The sequence below is a fragment of the Tinamus guttatus genome, unplaced genomic scaffold (assembly GCF_059628265.1).
Source record: "Tinamus guttatus ecotype Peru unplaced genomic scaffold, ASM5962826v1 Tinamus_guttatus_pri_ptg000351l, whole genome shotgun sequence".
In the NCBI taxonomy this organism is placed as follows: Eukaryota; Metazoa; Chordata; class Aves; order Tinamiformes; family Tinamidae; genus Tinamus; species Tinamus guttatus.
In genome coordinates this window covers 1,097,743-1,118,420 of record NW_028288885.1, presented here as the reverse complement: position 1 = coordinate 1,118,420, position 20,678 = coordinate 1,097,743, and the positions used below count along the sequence as shown (strand labels likewise).

Below are 20,678 nucleotides of genomic sequence, written 5' to 3'. Positions count from 1 at the left end.
AACAGGCTTAACATAGAAGGCAGGTTTTCCTCATGGTTTGGAGACTTTTTCAACAAAAGTCTCCATAAATCTTTACTGGCTTAGACAGGGTGTCTCTCGGCAACAGGGCTGAGGCGACATCTAGCATTGGAATGACTAATGGTTTTGTTAAATACTTCAAGGAAATGATTGAGGGGACACTTGTTCCGTGTGCTACTCATGAGCCAGTGTAATCAGCACTTTATTTCATGAGTAATAGAGTTCAGCTCTGGAGAATTGCAAAGGGACCTGAAAAATAATAAGCAGCTCTGCACACAGTGCTGAATCACACTGTATGTGCAGGAAGTCATGATAACCAAGTTTGATTTGGCAAACTCATTGGTTAGCGGTGTGTGCTGAAACATAAATAACTCTGCTTTTGTCATATGTCCTCTCACCCTCTCAAACACAAATGTATTATTGAATTAAGTCAAAATGTACTGTGAGTCTTAAAATCTTCATCAAAGCTTTTCGAAAATAGCTGCTACCCAAGGTGCTTCATGTCTTTCTCTGTTATTTCAAAAAAAAAAAAAAAAAAAAAAAAAAAAAGAAAAACACCCTGATGTTCTGCAGAGCTGACATCTTACGAGCAGGAGGATACAGTCTTCATTTTGCCAATTAAAAAAAGAACATGGCAAACCAAAGCTGCTAGACTGCAAGTGGAATACTCCTGGTATCCAGAAGGAGCCTTGGATTATGAAATAATTGCTACTTGTGTTGTTTCCATGGGAAAGTGCCTCACAGATCATACTGATAAATGTAGTGTTTGCAACATAGCAATAAGGTTGGATTTAGTTCAGTGTTCAGTTTCGCCATGGTTGAAGGATTGACAGCAAGGGTGCTCGTGTGCTATCTCAGCTTCTCCTCTCGTCTCCTCTGGCGTTCAGGGAGCTTGGACCCTTGTCACGCTACTTAATGCTCACCATAACCACAAAAGGTGTCTCTGCTTTTAGAAAATAAACAGAAATTTCGTGAAATTACTTCTCTGTGGTTGATGCCAATGCTTCTCTGCTTTCTCTGCTTCTCCATTAAGAATTATTGGTAAACATACTTGCTGTATTTGTCGCTGACAAGCAGGAGTTCTGGCTGCCCCCAGGAGCTGGGCAGGCGGCCACACAACATTGTCCTTCCCTGCTTGACTTCTCAGTCTTGCAGATTCATCTCCACTTCTGCCGTCATAGAAGCCAGTGGGTAGTACATATGTTTGGTAACTCTCAAAATGAGGCATTTCCTGAGCAAATTACCCAGCTTCTTTTTATAAGTTTGAGGGTTTTTTTAGTCTCTTTTTTTTATTATTACTTTTTTCAGGGAGGAAAACAACATATAAGCAAATGCAAACACTCCCTTAAAGGCTGTAAATATTTATGGATTTGCCTGACCTCTGTGTATACCCCACATTCTTACCCTTTTATTCACTCCTGTCTCAGTGACTGGTTTCTGTGCCTGTCAGGTTAATAAAATATTTTAATCACATGAAACTTTAGAAGAATGAGTAATTCTGTTAATATCAGTAGGACTCTGGTGAGTTCACCTATGCGTTTGTAAACCCTAGTGGATTACAAGTTAATTTATAAACTGGAGTCAGTGACTGTCTTCCCAGATATGTACCTCACTTAACACGTATGTCTTTTTCCTAACATACAAATAAATGAGTCACAAAACCCAAAGATATATGTTTTTATTGTTAATGAAACTAATTCTTTTTCTAACTAGCTTTATGAAGTACCTATTTAAAATGTTTTTATTATCCCCCAATTTACCCAAAAAGCCATTTGCTTATCAAATGTTGCCACAAGGAAACTACAGTTCAAAAGTCATAAAAAGAGACAATGATTAGATAACTCTAGAACTAACTCAAGGATGAAAATTACAATTTTTTGCTGAAATCTAAACAAATACTGCAGCTTTAATCAACTCTGTCTGCTCAGGAAGCCTTTGGCACAACATAGAATAATACTGTTTTCTCAGTGGATTAAAAACATGATCTTGATCCAGCTTAAGTCAGTTGATTTCATTAGGATCATAGATTTCATCCAGCATTTTAAGAATATTGTAGACTTAATTTGTCGTTTCCTCAAATATTTTATTATTCCCTCACAGTAACTCTAGTTGCATCCTTTTCTCTTATAATATATAATGTGTGACAAACTTGCAGAAAGCTCATTCAGATAGGGAATTGGTATTTTCTTTGAGGAGCCTGGTAATGACAATACTGAGTGGAATTTAAGGACCTTACTGTAAGCAAGACTGTCTTTTTGGCAACGTGCTAGCTAGAGGCAAGTAGAATCTGAACTTTGGAGGATAAAATAATATAAATTTGCGATGAAGTAATGCATCATGGCTTCCTAGATTTAAGTTGACAGTTTTTCACAGTAAATGGGTTGATTTGTGTGGTTTGACATAACTAGTAGAGTTCCAAACACATCTTCCCAATAACACGTTCTGCTTGCCTGTTCTTTCAGCATTTCCAAGTTTGAGGAGCGGTGCTGTTTCCTCTATGTGCTACACAACTCGGATGACTTTCAAATCTATTTCTGCACAGAGCTTCACTGCAGGAGGTGTGTGCCAGTTATGATTTCTTATAGATCGCCTGCGATGGGGTAGGTTGTGTCTGCATGCACAACAGGGACTGACTGTTTCCAAACCACGGGAAGAGGTGGTCTCAGCATTCTCAATTCTCATCTTCTACCTGATAGCCCAGTACTGACCTAGAGGTTAATGAAATCCAAAGGGTCAAAGCCCAGATACAGGCAAATATTAAAAACAAATATACCTACAAATTTAACTTTATTATTTTGGGTAACAATAAGCTGATGTTTTATCTCTGATTAGAGAGGAGTGTACTTAATTTCCTTACGTAACTGTGGTCATGTTTACATAGGTAAAATTGTACCAGGAAAAAAATAGCAAGGGTTGTAGCACAGTTAGGGCAGTATCTCAGTTGCTGTAAGCCACAGTTGTACTCCCTAGAATTGAGGGCTGTAGTCTTGAATTGATCCAGAAGGCATTCCCTGAGGACATTTCATGTGCTTTCCTGCTAAAAAGGCAGCAGCTTTACAAAAAAAAACTTCAGTACTCCATATCTCCATATTAATGTCTGTTGTACCTGCCCCACTCAATCCCTAGTTCTCTTATCTCTCCTGGTTCATATCAGTTCCTTCTGTAGTACCTTTCCACTCAAATAAAAACTGAAAGTAGTTTTCTTGCACCTCACAGTCTCCAAATACATCCAAGACTAGGAACTTTTCATGTTTCAGTCCTTCTATTGGTCATTGGTATGGGATGATAATTTCACATGGTATATAGCTTTTTGAAGTGTGAATTCCATTGTGAATTTCATTCATCATGGACATTTAACACCCACTTTTTATATGTTATAAAAATATATAAGAAAATGCAAATTTTGGCTGTTAAGACTCCATGTAAAAAGAAAGTATTATTATGTTGCCCACAAACAAGTTGCTGTTGCACTGAGTTCGTGCTTATTGCTTTGTTTTGCTTTTGTTTTGTAAGTAAAACACTTTTGTTCTTTTCATTTATTTAGAGAATTATTCTTGATGCCCTCATATTAAGACTCAAGTGCGTATTTGTTTGCTTGAACAGGTTTTTTGACATGGTGAACAGTATAACTGAAGAAATAGGGAAGAATACAGATGATGGGGAATGTGATGGAGACTCTCTAGAGGTATTGTTTATTTTTTTCACCATAATAAGAATTAGGGGCTCTTAATATAGATTTTAATATAGATTTTCACTTGGGGGATGAAATTACTGATCTCTTCACTGGAAGAAATTAGACTAAAGCTATTTTTTAAATTGTCTCCTGTTTATAAATTAATCATTTTTAGCAATTGTCCTCATATAGTATTTATAACCAGCATAGCTAAATGTCTCCTATTTCAGTTAGCATACCAAGTTAAGAAACTTTGGAATTCTGCACTGTCTTTCTTGCTACAGAATGGCACTTGTTACAGTCTCTTGACAGTCACTGGAGCCGGGTGGTGTTAGGGTCTGTTTGAATTTTAAAGACTGCTTGCTGCCCGTCCCGTGTATCGCTGGAATCCCGTACCCCTGCTCCACTGGCAGGTTGGCTGCACAGCACACGAGACTGTAACTGTGGTGTGGGCAGGCTTGTCTCTGCTAGTTCTGCTCTGTGGGCAAGCACAGCAATGTGCAGCTAGCACAAAGCGTACGAGGGGTGTTGGTGCTTCTGAGGTTTGTATTTTTAGCCCGTGAAGTCGCCCCGAAGCCCAGGCTGCCCTGCTTCTGCTGCTGTTTCCCACGTTAGCTGAGTGATAGTTTGCCTGGGCATGCTTGTACAGCTGGCTTCTCACCTTCGTTTGCCCGGCTGGACGTTCACGCGGTGAGCACAACGCCAGGGGCTGCAGTGCAGGACTCGATCTGTTTAGGCTTGCTTTCAGGTGGCAGGGAACGGGATAAAATACTAGAGCCCATGTCCCATCTCATGAAAATCTGGTGTCCTAAAGCTCTGGTGACTGCCAGAACTGATTGGCAGTGTCAGTATTAAATACTGAATCCAGTGCTGCATCTTACTTTGTTGCTGAAATCTTATAATATATCTAAGTTTGGAAATGGGGCAAACAGAAGCCACTAGTGTGACTCATGGAATAGGAAAAATGCTCTGTAATGAGAACTTGAGGGTGCCTAATTTGTGTATTTTAGGAAAAAAAAGAAAAGACAAGCAGTGGATGACTTGATTACAGCAGATAAGTATCTTTACAGGGAAAATTGCTAGGTGCTAATGGGCTTTTTAATCTAGTGAAGAAAAGCAATGATGTGAAAGTGAAGCCCAAGAAATTAGAATTAGAAATAATAGGCGTGATTTACCACGTGAGTAACTAACTATGGAAACACGCTAGTAAAGGAAGCAGTGGATTCTCTATATCTTGTATTAAAAAGATATCAGTCTTTATTTGGAGGAAAAGGGAGAGAAAAAAAAAAAAGCTTTATTCAAGCATGAGCTGCTGAGCTCAACAGTGGAGTGAGTGAAATCCGTTGTCTGTGTCAAATGGGAGAGCAGATGATATAACCCAGTGGCCGCATCGGGACGGGCCTTAAACTTTGATAATTTGAATTCAGCAGAAGATGCCCCTAGTACCTGCAGCTCTGCCTGACCTCTGCTGCCGCGCTCGGCTGGTCGGGCCCTGCCTCAAGTCTGGGAGGCTGTGCCGCGTTGGGAAGATGCGGTCGGGTCAGGCTGAGCGTCGTGCCTGGTCTGACATGGCAGCCACTCGGAAGCCACTGCTCCCTGCACAGTCAGTGCGGACACAGCCGTGTCTGTGCAGTATCTGACTGTCCTTTTGTAGAGCCTTTCTCTCCTGCTCCGTGGTCTGCAGAGAGCAGCTAGTCTCCTAGAAGTCTTACTTGTGTGCATACTGTCAGATGTAATAAATCCATTTCATTTCTCTCATTTTGTGGTTTATTTTGCAGTATGATTACGAATATGATGAAAATGGCGAGCGAGTCATTCTGGGCAAAGGAACTTACGGCATTGTATATGCGGGACGAGATTTGAGCAATCAAGTCAGAATTGCTATTAAAGAAATTCCAGAGAGAGATAGCAGGTAAAGTATGTGCAGCTGATTACAAATTCTGTGTGCTACATACTTAGATTGTTAAGTAACGTATAACAAGTTTGACGCTTAGGGAGTAACTGACCTGCAAAGCTGCCAATAAATTACCTGTCTTTGGTATTAAATGGTCTCCTCAGTTTTTAGTTCTAACTTTGTTTTGTTTCTAGACAGAAAAATACCAATCCAAATGGTCACCACTGAGCATTGAAACGTTTACAAGTTTTGGCATTTTGGTTTACAATTGATCTTCTTTCCAAAAACAGAATCTCATCTGAATACATTGTGATAAGCCTTGTATTCTTATACATGCATGTGCATGTTTTTATTATAGAACTATTCATATTCTTGGTCTATAGAACTATTTAAAACTCTGAGCCTGAATTGTTGATAGAGACATTTTCCTTTTCTGTTTATGCACAATTTGTTATGTAGTCTCTTAACAAGAGACTAAAACATGTGGAACTGTGGAATGGTCTTTTCTTCCACCATTTATAAGAGTCATTTTATGAGCTTATTGATCTACTCATTTATAAAGGTTACCATGTAAAGACCAAACAGTTAATGTCCTTAGTAACTGTAAATTTTGAGGATAGTAGTGAATTTTTCGTGAATAAAAATGTTTCAATACATGTTGTAGTAGAAGTGGCAGCAAATCTGAGCATCAAATTCAAGGTATTAGTTGTAAAGTTATTCTCACTCTTAAATTTTACAATAACCTTTTCTTTTTTGTAGTGAAGTGGTGTAAGAGTTGTTTCTTAGCAGCTAACTTGTGTGTCTCAATCTTTAAAGTGACTCTCTGGCACATTGTAAAATATTACGGAAGTCTCTAATTCAGGCGGATTTTTTCAGAAAACCAGCAAAGTAGTCACCTTTTGGCATGGCTGATAACAGAAAAATAAATTATTCTTTTTTAATGATTATATAAGTATTTTTATAAAGGAAACTCTTCTTATATAGGCAGAATTTCCCTTGGTAGCAGGAGGAATCAAATGCTAAGCGAATGTAGGCAGAATATCAGGCATGCCAAAAGGTGACTTTTTGCCAATTATTTAAGTCGGGAATGGAATCTATATTTCCAAGTGTCTTGTTTTCTTTTGCCTATTTTGGCTTTTTGGTTTAGTAATCTGATCTATTGGATAGCTTCTCCGCCAACAGGATGCCCCATATTTTAGCATGCTACACTTTCTCTGTAGGAAGAAGTAACTGGATCCTTGTTTCCACAGTGTTCAGTATACAGCTAATATCAGGAAGGAAACCGTTTTTAGCTATCTGTATATCCCAGTTGCCTTAAAGAAGGTGTTAGTGTTCAAACCAGCAGTTTCAAGAGGATATTCATGCCTGTCATGATGGCTGCTGTTCTCATTTTCATCCAGAATGTCTGACTGCGGGATAAACCCACCAACTGTGAAAAAAGAGCATTATTTTCCACAACCTATCCTATTGTTATTATAATTGTATAGGATCCTACATGTTGAGAGAAGACTGTGTAAAAACTTCTACAAAGTTTTGTGTGCTGTAAGGGCACACTATTTATGAAATAGAAACTTTCTTTTATTTGTCATATTCTGAAGAGATATTCGGATGCCCCTACTTTTTCTTTCGGACATGTTTTTAAAAGTTCAGGTGTCACTTGTTGCTGGAGGCTGTAGCTGAGGTGAACGATGACTACCTGGTCCAAAAGGAGGGGAGCTCACACACACTTCTCCCTGCTAGCTTCTGGCCAAGCACTTAGCTTGCACTCCTGGCACTAGCTGCTCTTCTGGCTCCAGGGAGAGCTGCTTCTTCGAGCTCAATCAGCAGAAAGCGCAGCTACGTCTGCCCTCTTTATACCCCCACCAAAACCAAACCAAACCAAAAATAATCTGCCAGTTCTTCACAAAACCAAAACATCATCAGTGTTGGTGCAAAGGCTGGGCAGAGATCAGCTTGATGAAGGTGAAGACCTCAATGAAACTATTTCTTTTGGTGTCGAGAGGCCGCAAGGTGAAGTTAGCTGTTCTAGTCAGCATTTCCTCAGTGTGTCCTTCTGGCACTCAGCACTCTACTCTGCTTCTTGCAGCTGGACTGACCGAAGAGGTCTGTGTCCAACATCTACTTCAGCAGCCTGGACGTCTAGCTGCACATTTTAGTGCTTTAGTGAAAATGGCCATTAGACTCAACATATTGTCTAAATTTTGCCAGATAAAATATTAAATCTGGCAACTGATGTGATGGGGTGTGTGTGACTCACTGCTGGTTGGAAGGGAGCACATCAGCTTCTAAGGTACAGAGTCCTGGTGTTGTTCCACTCTGGAAGGGTTTGGACTTTAGAAATCTGCCTGGCAAAAACACTGCTGAAACGTGTCACTGAAAAATATTTCACCTTTGGCCAAGTTGCGCCTGATGAAATCGTTGTCAGTTCTTTACAACACCTCCCCATGAGAGGATCTGATAGCTCTCCACTCTTGCTTTTGGATAAGCCCCCTATATAAACTAATTGAAACTTAGATAGTAATTTGTTTTAATTATTGAGCTGGTTATTATTCTGTGCTGACTTTCTCATTTACTTTGGCCTTAATGTAGATCCAACTATTTGCCCAAATGTTTATTCTCTTCGACTTGGGCTGGAGAGTTCTTTTTCCACAAGCTTTATTTTGCTACCTCTATTTGTTTATTTATATATATGCTTATATATATGTATTTTATATATATATATATATATAAAAATATATATATGAGAAGTATATGTGTATATATATGGTGTATGTGTATATAGAGAGTATTATATGTTTTGCTGGATATAGTTTTATTTCTAGGTAACTATGTTTATATAATTTTTAGTACATGGAGTTCATGACCGCTGTTGTTAAAAATATCTAATACATAAAAATATCTAATACATACAAGTATTATATTGCTGTACATAGTGCTCCAGTATTTGAGGTGCCATGTGTTTCCTAAGACCTCAAGTACTATGGCAGGCGCAAGACTTTGCTTTTTAAACTCAACATTGCATAAAATGTTTCCTTTATTTGCAGGTACTCCCAACCTCTACATGAAGAAATAGCTTTGCATAAGCATCTCAAACATAAGAATATTGTCCAGTATTTAGGGTCTCTTAGTGAGAATGGCTTTATTAAAATATTCATGGAACAGGTGCCAGGTGGTAAGTTGTGGTTTAATGGGTTTTGGTTTTCTTTTTATGTTTTAAAAATACAAAGCCTATAGCAATGTAAAGAAATATACGTTATGCAAATATATTTTTTGTTACCATCTCTTCTTTAAATTAATGGGAAAAACTGGAAAGGTCAAGTACTTGAGTTCTGCCGGTCATGGGGCAGATAAGATGGATACAGATATAGCTCTGATCACTGCTGTGTCAAGTAAGCTCCTTCTCCCTGCAGACCAGAGATGATCTGTGGTCATCCTGCAAAGCAGTCTCAAGAGGCCAAATCCTCCTAATGTACATAGCCATGGAGAGGGTGATTGGTGACTGTTCCTTCTGTTTCACAAAAGAACTTGTAGCAGCCAGGCATAATAAAAATTCCATTTCTAACTTCTCCAGACATTTGGTGTATGTACACAGGCTCTCATGTGCATGCTCATCCTTCGCCTTTCTCAGTGTTCCTCTTAGGCAGCTTATGTCCAGCCATCGGAGAGAGAGGGGCACATTCATTAGGTGCCTTCGGATCGTCCTGTTTGCACCAGCGTATGCTCCTCAGCTGCAGCCGAGGCCAGTGGAAATACTTAAACTCTCTTTTTTAATTACTTGGGCAGACGATGATGCAAATAAGCATTATCCATGAGAGGCCTTTGGCTGCAGAAGAAGAGTCTACCCTTGATTTGAGATTGCTGTTCATTTTTGTTGTTATCTTTTTTTTTTCTTTTTCTTTTTTTCCCTTTGGAAAAGAAAGCATAATGTAATTGGGCTTTGCTCTCACTTTTCTCCTTTCCAAAATTATAGGCAGCCTTTCTGCTCTTCTACGATCAAAATGGGGACCATTAAAAAATAATGAGCAGACAATTGGCTTTTACACCAAACAGATTCTTGAAGGATTAAAATACCTGCATGATAATCAGATAGTGCATCGAGACATAAAGGTGAGAAGCTGTCATGAAAATAATGAGTAAAAGCAGTAATATACTGATCTTATGCTTTGCTTGGGAAAGAAAGGAAGAATAGTTCTCTGTACTTTGATATGATTAATAGATCACATGACTACAGTTTTATTGTTGGAGTGACTTGCAAACATTTAGCACACAGTTATGTAACTATCTAAGCATTTGTTTTGTATTTAAAAAAATTTTATGAGTTATTGTCAGATACATTATCTGCTGTTCCGCAGTGTTAATTTTGGTCTGCATCAACAAAATATCTTTTATTAGAAGAAATAACTTATATTAGCACTACCATTTAAAATGTGCTAAAGGTGATATATTTTTTCTTTTGCTGTTTTCAATTACATGATCAAACTTTCTTAAAAGCTATCAGGAGACTGTGGAAGGGATATAGGCAGGTGCTTTTGCAGTGAGATTCCACTCCTTCAGACCCAAATTGTTTGCTTTTTTTTTCTTTTTCTTTTTTCTTTTTTTCATCATTTTGGTATTCTTTGAGAACTTCCTGTAGATGGGGAAATTCTCTTTGAAATGAAGTTTCTTATAATGGGATTACAGAAGGCAGGAACACTCTGGAGTCCTATTTCATCACCCTAGCAAGAGCCTTGGGGAGCAATTGCTACATATTAAAGAGTCTATTCTAGAACTATGTGTTGCAAGAAATCTTAAGTGAATAGTCAGCAGAGAAAAATAATCAGCCTGAATGTTCTGTTCTCCAGGGTGATAACGTGCTGATCAACACTTACAGTGGAGTGTTAAAGATATCAGACTTTGGAACTTCTAAGAGACTTGCAGGAATCAACCCATGTACTGAAACTTTCACGGGTACGTTCCCAGAGGAACCTCTTCCTCCCTCGAGCTGTGAGGGTGGGCTTGCGTGCCACCATTGCTCAGCTTTCCTTGACTTTGAGTCAATGTATTAGGGTGCAGCTGCAGCTGTAAGCTATTTCTGTGTACCTGATCCTCAACTACAGATTATCTATGTGCACTGTTCAAAGAGAATACTGTCTGGGGAGCTTCATTTGAGAAAGGAAGATCCTCCACAGCAGAAGAGTGCTGTCTGTCTTCTGTCATATTTGAGTTTGTCTCTTGCTTCAACTCCAGAATTGCCACCTGCAGAGTCTGTTCTTAACTTGATCCTCACTCCTCTTAGTAATTTGGTTTGGACTGGAAATCACTCAGAGGTACCATATTAACTAATAATGCAAGATGAGAAGTGACTTATTTTAGTTCCATCCTATTTTAAATTCCTGTGCTCCAAATTCAACAAAATGTAGAGTGCTATATCAGGATGATTCCCATATATCAGAGGAAATGTTCAGATCACCTGGTCATCCAGACTTCATTCATTTACTTCCTTTTCCTCTTTGGATGCAGTTCAGGATATTTTTCCTTATTTTAATCTTGATCTTGGAATACAATAAGTGAAAGTTAAAATTGATCTAAAGCTTATTGAAACCTCTAATAGTTGTTATTGACTTTGTAAGGGACAGGACCAGATGAGTAGATGATACCAGATGCTTTTAGCATCAACCAAATTTAGCACCAATATTATGATTTATAATTTTGAATAGTATTTTGAGTTTTATGTCAACTATTTATGAATATTTTTAAATTGTGAATAAGAGCTTTTTTTTAATCTCTTGATATTACTCATTTCCCACTGATTTCATTCTTGTCTCTTTTGTATTATTCATGTGTCAAAGTAAAAAATGAGTATTTTTTAAACAGGTACCCTTCAGTATATGGCACCAGAAATCATAGACAAAGGCCCCCGTGGCTATGGGAAGGCTGCAGACATCTGGTCTTTGGGATGCACAATTATTGAAATGGCTACAGGGAAACCCCCATTTTACGAACTAGGAGAACCGCAGGCAGCGATGTTCAAGGTCAGACGCCTTCCTTGTGCTGCTCAAACCAGTATTTGTAAACACAGGAAATCTTATGACTGTTTTGGAAAAGCTGGAAATAGAGATTGCAGGAAAATAAGATAAAGGAAATGCCTGGTTAATGAGGATATTAAGAAGAATGAGCTGATTCAACTGAGTGGGAGTATTGTATAGTTTTGAAGAGAGTAATTGAGCAATGAAGCAGCTATTCACCAGCCTGGGTATTTAAAAAAACCATAAAATAATAGCTGAGCAAAGTAGTTTTACATTTTGTGAGAGCTCCTCTTGGAACTGGGCTTTTATGTAGTTGAATAATTATGCATTTTGGAATAATTTTGTTCTTTGGATTAATTAATTTTTAATAAAGTAGTTACTGTAAGGTAATGTCCAAATATGGTAAAGCTTTTTTTGATACTGTTTGATAATTGAGAAGAGAACCATGCAGGCCATTGTGTTTTCCTTTGTTTGTCTCAGGTGGGAATGTTTAAAATACACCCAGAGATTCCCGAATCCATGTCTGCAGAAGCCAAGGCCTTCATTCTGCGCTGCTTCGAACCGGATCCTGATAAACGAGCTTTTGCTCATGAGCTACTTATAGATGAGTTCTTGAAGGTTTCAAGTAGAAAAAGAAAGTCTCCATCAAAACTCTCAGGTATAGCATTGCTGAGTGCACTTTGGAATTTTTCTCTGGATAATGATACTGTTTCCTAACACTGCTGGTTTAGTCTTTAGGATGGAAATGGTAGATCCCCATTTCAGCTGAATTTTAATCATAATCTTTTCCAGCACCTTGCTGCGGAATGGCTGTAGTATTTGAATGTCACCATGGCACAAAGTGATTCAAATAAATACAGTTTCTAAGTCTTTCTCTGGTTTTGTGCAATCTATTTTTAATGTGCCTATTTTTTCCTTGAAAGAGTGCACAGTGTGCATTTTGTATAAAGCCATAATATGATGTTAAGCCTCAGCTGAGTTTTCTATATGAGCAGAAAAATCTTTATTCCATGGCAAATGTACACATATCCTGCATTGTTTTTCTTTTATGTGCTAATCCCCTGCAGCATTCTGAATTATAGGACATAACCATTGAGTTTTGAGAGTAGAAGTGGAATACTTTTATGTACATCTATATATGCATATGAAAAAATGCCTTCAGCAAGTTTTTTATTACCTAAAAGAAGAAAAAAACAGATAAAGGATAAAATTAGATGAGAATTTTGACTTATTTTTCTAAATTCATTTTACATTTCATGAAATTGTATTTATTTAAAATGAGATTGCAGACAGGAGAGTGCAGGTAGTTAGTACATAAAAGTGGGAATAGAGTTATCCTTTAGAATATACTTGTATCTTCTCAGTTGATTTTAGAATGCTTAACCTCTTTTTGCTTTTCTCTCACAGCTCTTTCTGCTAGCTCAAATGGTAAGTTTTAACATATTTTTCTATCAAGCCTGAATGTGTAGACACTGTTGTTGCCAGTTATTCTGTAACACGCTACACCAAAACATAGCACAGAGAAGTGGGTATTATTATGTAAAGTGATCTTTCTCTGTTGGGAAGCTTTAATTCTTTGTGTGGATTTAAAATAACTATTTATAATCAAACCAGACTATGGCTTGGTTGTCTAGGCAGGTGGCAAATAGAGGTTTGAATAGCTACATTGCTGTTGTAGGGCCATTCAGGGGAAATTTGAAGAAGGTACCAAAGGGCTGTTGTTTGTTATAGCAATAGAGCCAAGGTTTGTAGAAAATGATAACATAAATATTTTTATTGGACTAAATTTTATATTTGAAAAATCAGAATGCATTTGGGATATTTTGTCTGGCCTGGGTACATAATAGTCATCTGTTTATGAAAATGAACGGAGGAGGGTATAAATGAAAAAAGAACAGTTCTCTTCATGGTGGGTTTTAAAACATCAAAGCATGTTTTAAAAAATGTGTGTGTGTGTGGAATGTGTACCAATTGTTTCTTGCAGCACTTGGATGTGTGCTCTTGATTCAAAAAAATCTGACTTAAGTGTTTATTATTCAAGATGATGAACTATTTGAACTTGGACAAAGTACTCTCTGATTAAAAAAATCAGAAAATATATTTTCTTTTTTTTTTTTACACCTCAGGAAATGGGGTTTAGTGGAGTCAATCTCTTCTCTATTAAGTTAAAGTTTAAATTCTTGCAAGGGATTTGGGTAGCTTACCTGTGTATAGAGATACCTCATTATTTCTGAGAGTGTATATTGATGATATGGAATGCATGTTCACTCCACTGGTGAAATTTGCCAAGTAAGCTTGCAAAGAGCCCAGTATTTCCATATCTGATGAAGCTTTTCAATAAAATTGTGACTATTCTATTCCAGAAGAATGAGTTCTGGGGATTTTTTTTTGATATTATTGTGTGTGTGTGTGTATGTGTAATGACAATTAAAAAAGACTAGAGTCTTTTTTTCCTCTGAAAGAGTAGCCTTTTCACTTCAAGACAGTGATAATGCTATTTATCTGTAATTTTCTGAATGTTCCTGTATGACTAGAGTATCTTCGGAGTATATCCTTACCTGTTCCTGTTCTGGTTGAAGATACAAGCAGCAGCAGTGAATATGGCTCCGTCTCACCTGACACAGAGTTAAAAATCGATCCATTCTCTTTCAAAACACGAGCTAAATCCTGTGGAGAAAAAGATGGAAAGGGAATCAGGTCCCTTTTTCTGAGGTGAAGAGCTACCTGGCATTTATGTTACACACTAGATTAGGAACGTTGCATTGGGATTTTTTTGTTAATGTTTCTTTTCATTGTCTTTCTTTAAGCATCCCAGATGAGAATTTTGAAGATCACAGTGCACCTCCTTCACCTGAAGAGAAAGATTCTGGGTTTTTTTTGCTGAAGAAAGACAGTGAAAGGAGGGCCACTCTTCACAGGATATTAACTGAGGACCAAGAAAAGGTGGTGAGGAACTTAATGGAAGCTTTGGCTCAGGTAAAGCAATTTCAGAGGGCAACAAAATTCTATATATTTTGAAGACTTGTCTACAATAACTTTAAACATTTAAATACTAAAGCAATTTTTTAAAAAAATCTTTGACCCTGAAGGCACATACAATGTAAGTTGTAGTGATTTATTGTTTTACTGAGGCTCTTAAAAATAGGCACTAAATTATATTTATACTGTCTGTAGTACTAATACTTCATGTTATTTGTAAATAGTATAGCTGTGTCTGGATTTTAGTGATGGTTGAACAATGGAAAAACATGTCTTCATGTTACTCTATTTTTACCTGTGATTTTCAAACAGATCAAACTGGGGGTGTGAGATTGACTAAGGTAGAAGAGATCAGCTCCAGAGAGGATTACCTGCCTTTCGTGCAGCATTCTGTGTTCTAGCTGGGTGCCTTCATGGAGAGAAGGTTCGGGTTTGTGGTGCCCTCCGACCTTGTGTTAGGTTATTGCATATAAAATATGGGGCTGACTGGTACCTCAGTGTATTCCAGCCAACAACCACAGAAGTGGAAGGAAAGAATCAAGGAGCAGACTTTTCACACAGCAGTTGGAGATTATATATAGAGGAGAGGGAAAATAGAGTAGAATAGAGTAGGGGGTGCTGAGTTTGTTGCAGCAAACAAAAAAATGGCACTTCTTTGTGGGGATGGTCGTGATGTAGCAGTTCAGGATGACTCTGAATAAATTAGGTCACCACTATCCTGCTAGATGTTGCAACACAGAGTTTGGACATGTTGTGTTTGTAATTTCTTAGCAGTTATTTGACTCACTTCATTCTCAAGGCTGGGTATCACAGGGTGTTTGTATAAAATGTGGTAAATCGGTTTCTAAAGGTAGCAGTGGTTTGACAAACTGATGCAAACCAGTATGATTCTCATGCATATACCACAGCTTACGTAGCTGGGTTTGTTTCCATGCTAATATGAAAAGCTTCTAACTCTTGGAGGGAGCAAAACAAAATAAACAAAATCGGTAATTGTAGAAAGTTTTAAAATAGAAGATGGCAGTAGAGATGCCCATGATCCTTGCTCTGCTGCTATAACATATACATCTGTTAGCATGTGTATGAAAGGAATAACCAAAGTGAGTGTGAGAGGCTGAAAACCTCAAGGTGTAGAGAGATCTCTTCATAGTGCATGTAACATGAGTATGGAATGCCCTTCAGCCACCGGGATCTGCTCCGGACTGGCCACCAAAGGCCGGCAGACAGACTAACTGCCGATCCTTGGCTGGGCTTGCACCATCCAAAACAGGAGCAGAGGGATAGGGCTGTAGAGGCAGAGTTCAAAGCACACAACCATGGGGCTATTACCCCTTCAGTAGGATGCGGTTTACTGCCTCAAAGAGAGGGGCTGTCTTCTGTTGTGGAAATCAGTGTTACTTGTCTTTAGTCTCCATAAATACTTAATAAATACTTTCCTTCAGAATAAGAATTTGTATGTTGAACAGTCAGAATGGTTTTATCTTTCTGATTTCATTTGTAGATTTGGAAATGAATTTTTATTCAGTTGGCATAACTTTAGAAAGCAAATACAGTCCTCTGGCTGTTACCTAGATACTTACTCTGATGAATGCTTTTGAACTTTTGGCTGTCTTTGTAGCTGACACAAAACCATAAAAGCTTCTAAAAAGAGGTAGATGAGTGGTGGGTTATAGAGTATTCATTACACTTAGTGAGAGATTGCAGACATACTCTAAGAACAGGTAAGTGTAAAAGTCCCGTTTCAAGAGAAATTAAGCATGCTTGGAAGAAATAGTCTCTGAGTGTTTTGCTTGACCTTCTTATCTCCTCTTTTAAAAGCCACTGTGGAGCTTCACATGTTGTTGTCTCTCTGCACACGTTGAATTTATGCTTGGAACAGAGAAACGATGTAGCTGTAACTACTGTTGCATGCTTTATGCTCACATCGAAGAAACAGAGGCACTGCAAAGTACCTATTTTGGCAAGTAAAGGAGTAGCTTGTAGTGGGCAGTGCATTAGGTCACATCCTTTTGCTTCTGTTTGGTCACGCATGCAGACTATAATCTGTATGTATGCTTCAGCAACTACCATAACACCAAGTCAGCTACTCATAAGTCACACCGCAGGAGCAGGGAGCTCAGTGGTAGAGCTCTTGGCTACTGCACTGTAGCCTGACCTCAGCTGCACCATTGCGTTCGCTGTAGCAGCAGACTTTCTGGAAATCGCTATAGCCAGGTGACATTTTTGGCTTAAGTCCCTGGGTACCTTTCAAAAGGTAACGCTCAATACTATTTCCTTTCCTCCCTCTCCTTCTGACAGGGAGCTGAAGAGCCCAAGCTAAAATGGGAACACATCACGACGCTTGTTTCCAGCCTCAGAGAATTTGTGCGGTCTACGGATCGCAAAATCATCGCGACCACTCTTTCGAAGCTGAAACTGGAGCTGGACTTCGACAGCCATGGAATCAGTCAGGTGCAGCTGGTGCTGTTTGGATTCCAAGATGCTGTAAGTTGTCATTCGCAAAACTTTTTGTGTGATGAAACCTCAGAAAGCATCCAAACTAGAAGTCAGAACAAATGAACTTCAGTAACTTCTTTTCAGAGTTATCAGAAAATGAATATTTGAAGGCTCTGAGTTTCTAGTAAGAAAAAGAAAGAGAGAGAAAAAAAAAGACCACAATCACAATTTGGTTGTCTGTCCTTGGTTGTTTGTCTTTTTGTTGACTGCCCAGTTTTCTCTGAATAAAGATATAGAAGGTTCACCAAAGTTGTGCAAAGGTTATACCATAATACTACAGTAGAAGAGCCTTGAAAAAAATCTCATTTTGAAGTGCTTTCTGCTAAATAAGACCAGCATTGAGCTTAAGGCTTATTCTACATAAAAGCAAAACTCTCAAACTCAATTTCCCTTATAAACAAGTTTGTTAAGCCACTTTGTGCCCCAAATTATAGTTTGTCTGCCTTATGATACTGCATTGAACTCCTCTTTTGGTGTTTTTGTCTAGTAATTCTGCCAAATTAGGCATTTTCATTTCAATTTACAATAATCAAGACAAATAGGAATAAAAATAGCTTATATTCTTTTTACATGAGGTGGAAACTCGAAAGATTTATTTTGGTCAGTAATTAATGCAAAAATTATGTTTTCTAAAGTGAGCGACCAAGCACACACATGAATAACCTTTAAATAGCTAGTTTACCAAAACCGAATGTTTTTTCTCCTTAAGGTTTGTATTTAAATGTTAGTCACAAACAATCAGACTTGATGCTTAGAGTGAATAATTGATGTGGGAAAGTGCAACTGTGCTGAGCATCACTGTGTTTGGATTGGCATCATATAGTAAAACCAGAAAGACAATCCAAGTAGACTTTCAAGGTGGATGATTTGTGAGCACTTAAGTCTTGGGCACTCTGAGAGGTAATAAAGAGCTTTCGGGAAGGACTGCACAGCATTTATACTGTTGCACAGACTGCACTGGCAGAGAATTAGATGCTGTTTACCAAAAAAAAAAAAAAAACTCGTGTGTAAGATGAATCTGTAAAGAAGAAGTTCCCCCAAATGAGAGGCTTTTCTTTGAGTCTTCACTTTGAGTATACTTCCTTTTAACTGCTCTCCATTTAGCTTGATACTACTCCTGTTTTGACCTATGAAATAAAAATATACTAGATTGAGAAAAAAAGAAATGATTTTTCTAGTAGGTGGAACACTATGTCTGTGCCAATCCCTTGGGCACCATAGAGACTGGGATATTGCTCACAGCGAGGCAAAACGGTTCCTTGTTCTCAGGGCTTAATAATGTAATCTGAGGTAATGAGGCTTAATATGCAGGATATCCTCATCAGAGCAACCAAAGCAGGACTTTTGTGTTGTGTTATAAAAATGGAAATCCCTTTGCTGTGGATGTGTGTGTTTTTGACGGAGCTGCGTCGTGCAGCCTCCGTGCAGCCGCGTGTTGGCCAGAGAGCGGCAGAGGAGCGGAGCTGCCTCCCGGGGCCTGGGGGCTGCATCCCGGGAATGCCGCCGCCTCCGGCCCGGTGTCCAGGTGCCATCTCGCGGCTGCCGGCAACACCCGCGCGGAGATTGAGCTCCCTGCGGGAATGCTGGGGCACGGACGAGGGGGTTTGTGATTAATAACACTTACTAATCTTGAACACGTCTTCTGAACGCATCGACTGTGTGACTGCGATTACTTCTTACAGAGAGGCTGTGCAGTTTGAGAGAATTAAATCAAACTCTCTTTTTTTCAGAAGATATAAGAGTATCCTCAGTAAGCCATAGTTGCTGCTGATGTTTTTTTTTTCCCCCATAAGGTTTGGAGTAGTTTTTATAACTTTCTAAATGTATGTGTTCCTGCAACTTTTGGAGTTTTACAGATTCTGCTGATTTTGACTGTTTCCATGCCTGAAAAATAGCATTAAGACTGTTCTCTGCTATGTCGTTTACTGTGGCTAGCCATTTTGTTTCAGCACCATCACCTCACCTGCTTCTTCCCTGTCATTTGGATGTTGGAAAACACTTTACCTGAGATGGAGACATTCCTGCAAGTTGCACAGAACATCCATACGATCTGAAAACAAAGTTCGCAATTGGCATGTAGGGAATTAGGAATAATCCAGTGTAGGCAATAAACAAAAAAGAGAAGGAAAGAAAATGGTACAGAATACAAATACAAGGGCCCAAGCCATTTAAACCAGTATTAACTATTTTCTGAATCAAAAGGAAGTAGCATTACATTAGTTCTTTGATATTTCCTACAATTGTACCTTAAAATGGATAACTGTGTTACCCAGACAAAGCAGTCAAAAAACATGCCAAAAAATAAGGAGATTAATTAGCTTAAGTTATGAGACTTTCATAACATAGTCCTTGCTTTTTGTCTTGGGGCACGCATTTTTCAGTTTCTGCCCATGAACATGAAGGTTAAATAAACTTCAGTGTCACATTTGTCAAAATCTACCCATCACAGGAATTGGTACTTCATGAAAATACAAAATATTTTAAGACTTGCCAACTTCAACCATTTTATGGCTATGTGATTATTTTCTTAATTTAATGACAACATGAAATAGTTTGAGTTACCTGCTTTGATACAGTACCTGTAAGTTTAAACTTTTTATGTAATGCTGATGATATATCACAATTTAAAGTTCTGGGGATGTAATACCTGACCTGACCTCTCTGTTACCAGGTCAACAAAGTTCTCCGAAATCACAACATCAAACCACATTGGATGTTTGCATTGGACAGCATAATTAGAAAAGCTGTGCAGACTGCTATTACTATTCTGGTCCCAGGTGAGTCATTTCTCAATATTCAGCAAGTATTCATTACCTGATCCCTTTAGATGTGCCTGAGAGCAGCAGTTAGGGTGTTTCACTTACTTAGTATTCTGAAACTAGCAATGAGCTTTATCCTGTTTGCTGGCTGTTTCACAGCTCAAACATTTCCGAGTGAGTTGTCCAAATTATTTTGGACAACACCTTTCTAAGATGTGTAATTAAAGCCATTTTGCAAGGTAGTAGCCAGCTACTGCTCACCAAGGCAGTCTGAGGTCTCATTTTTCAGGGCCCAATAGTGTCCCTTGAAATCCAAAGGAGAGCTGACCTACCCAGCACACGTGGATTTTTGAGCCTGTTTTGCAAACACAGATTAATGGTTTGCTTTTCTGAGCACTCAGAAGTCTCCTGGTAAGAAGCTGTCCAAAGCAGATAATCAGCACTGTGCTGCTTGAATACTCCATTTTATGGCAGTGGAATACGTGGCTTGGCTGAGGGAAGGCTTCCATATAAACGAAGCAGTAACCCACGCTGTTTGCCTGGTTTACCTATTTCAAGAGTTCTCTCTGCTGCTTCATAGTGTCTAATCCCCTCTCCCCAGCCCTCTGCTGGGACTAATGGTGAAATACACTTTATTGCTCCAACTCTAAAGTAAAAATGATTAAGTTCCTGTTTTCTGCAATGGGTAAAGACTTAAATTATCAACACGGGATCTGAAAATTCCAGTAAAAGGTATGGCACTTCCTGCTGTCCATGGTATTTTCCACATCCCCAGCCTAGCCAGCAAGGCATAAATAGACTTTCTGTGAAGCTTGCAAGTCACAAGGAAAATCTAAATTTTGACTGGAATGCTG

The 20,678-nt window shown here is 38.6% G+C and overlaps 1 protein-coding gene across 1 annotated transcript in view; it reads left to right on the top strand.

Annotated features, from left to right (window-relative positions):
- LOC148593692 (mitogen-activated protein kinase kinase kinase 5) overlaps positions 1–20,678 on the top strand; it is a gene marked incomplete at its 5' end in the record, with an annotated part of 32,989 nt that overhangs the window by 6,590 nt on the left and 5,721 nt on the right. The window contains 13 exons of the mRNA XM_088529871.1: positions 2,481–2,576; positions 3,622–3,703; positions 5,470–5,603; positions 8,630–8,757; positions 9,556–9,692; positions 10,427–10,532; positions 11,439–11,596; positions 12,071–12,248; positions 12,998–13,018; positions 14,125–14,302; positions 14,398–14,566; positions 16,868–17,053; positions 19,737–19,842. Of these exons, the coding sequence (XP_088385997.1) occupies positions 2,481–2,576; positions 3,622–3,703; positions 5,470–5,603; positions 8,630–8,757; positions 9,556–9,692; positions 10,427–10,532; positions 11,439–11,596; positions 12,071–12,248; positions 12,998–13,018; positions 14,125–14,302; positions 14,398–14,566; positions 16,868–17,053; positions 19,737–19,842 (1,679 nt within the window). The remainder of the gene's footprint in view (positions 1–2,480; positions 2,577–3,621; positions 3,704–5,469; positions 5,604–8,629; positions 8,758–9,555; positions 9,693–10,426; positions 10,533–11,438; positions 11,597–12,070; positions 12,249–12,997; positions 13,019–14,124; positions 14,303–14,397; positions 14,567–16,867; positions 17,054–19,736; positions 19,843–20,678) is intronic.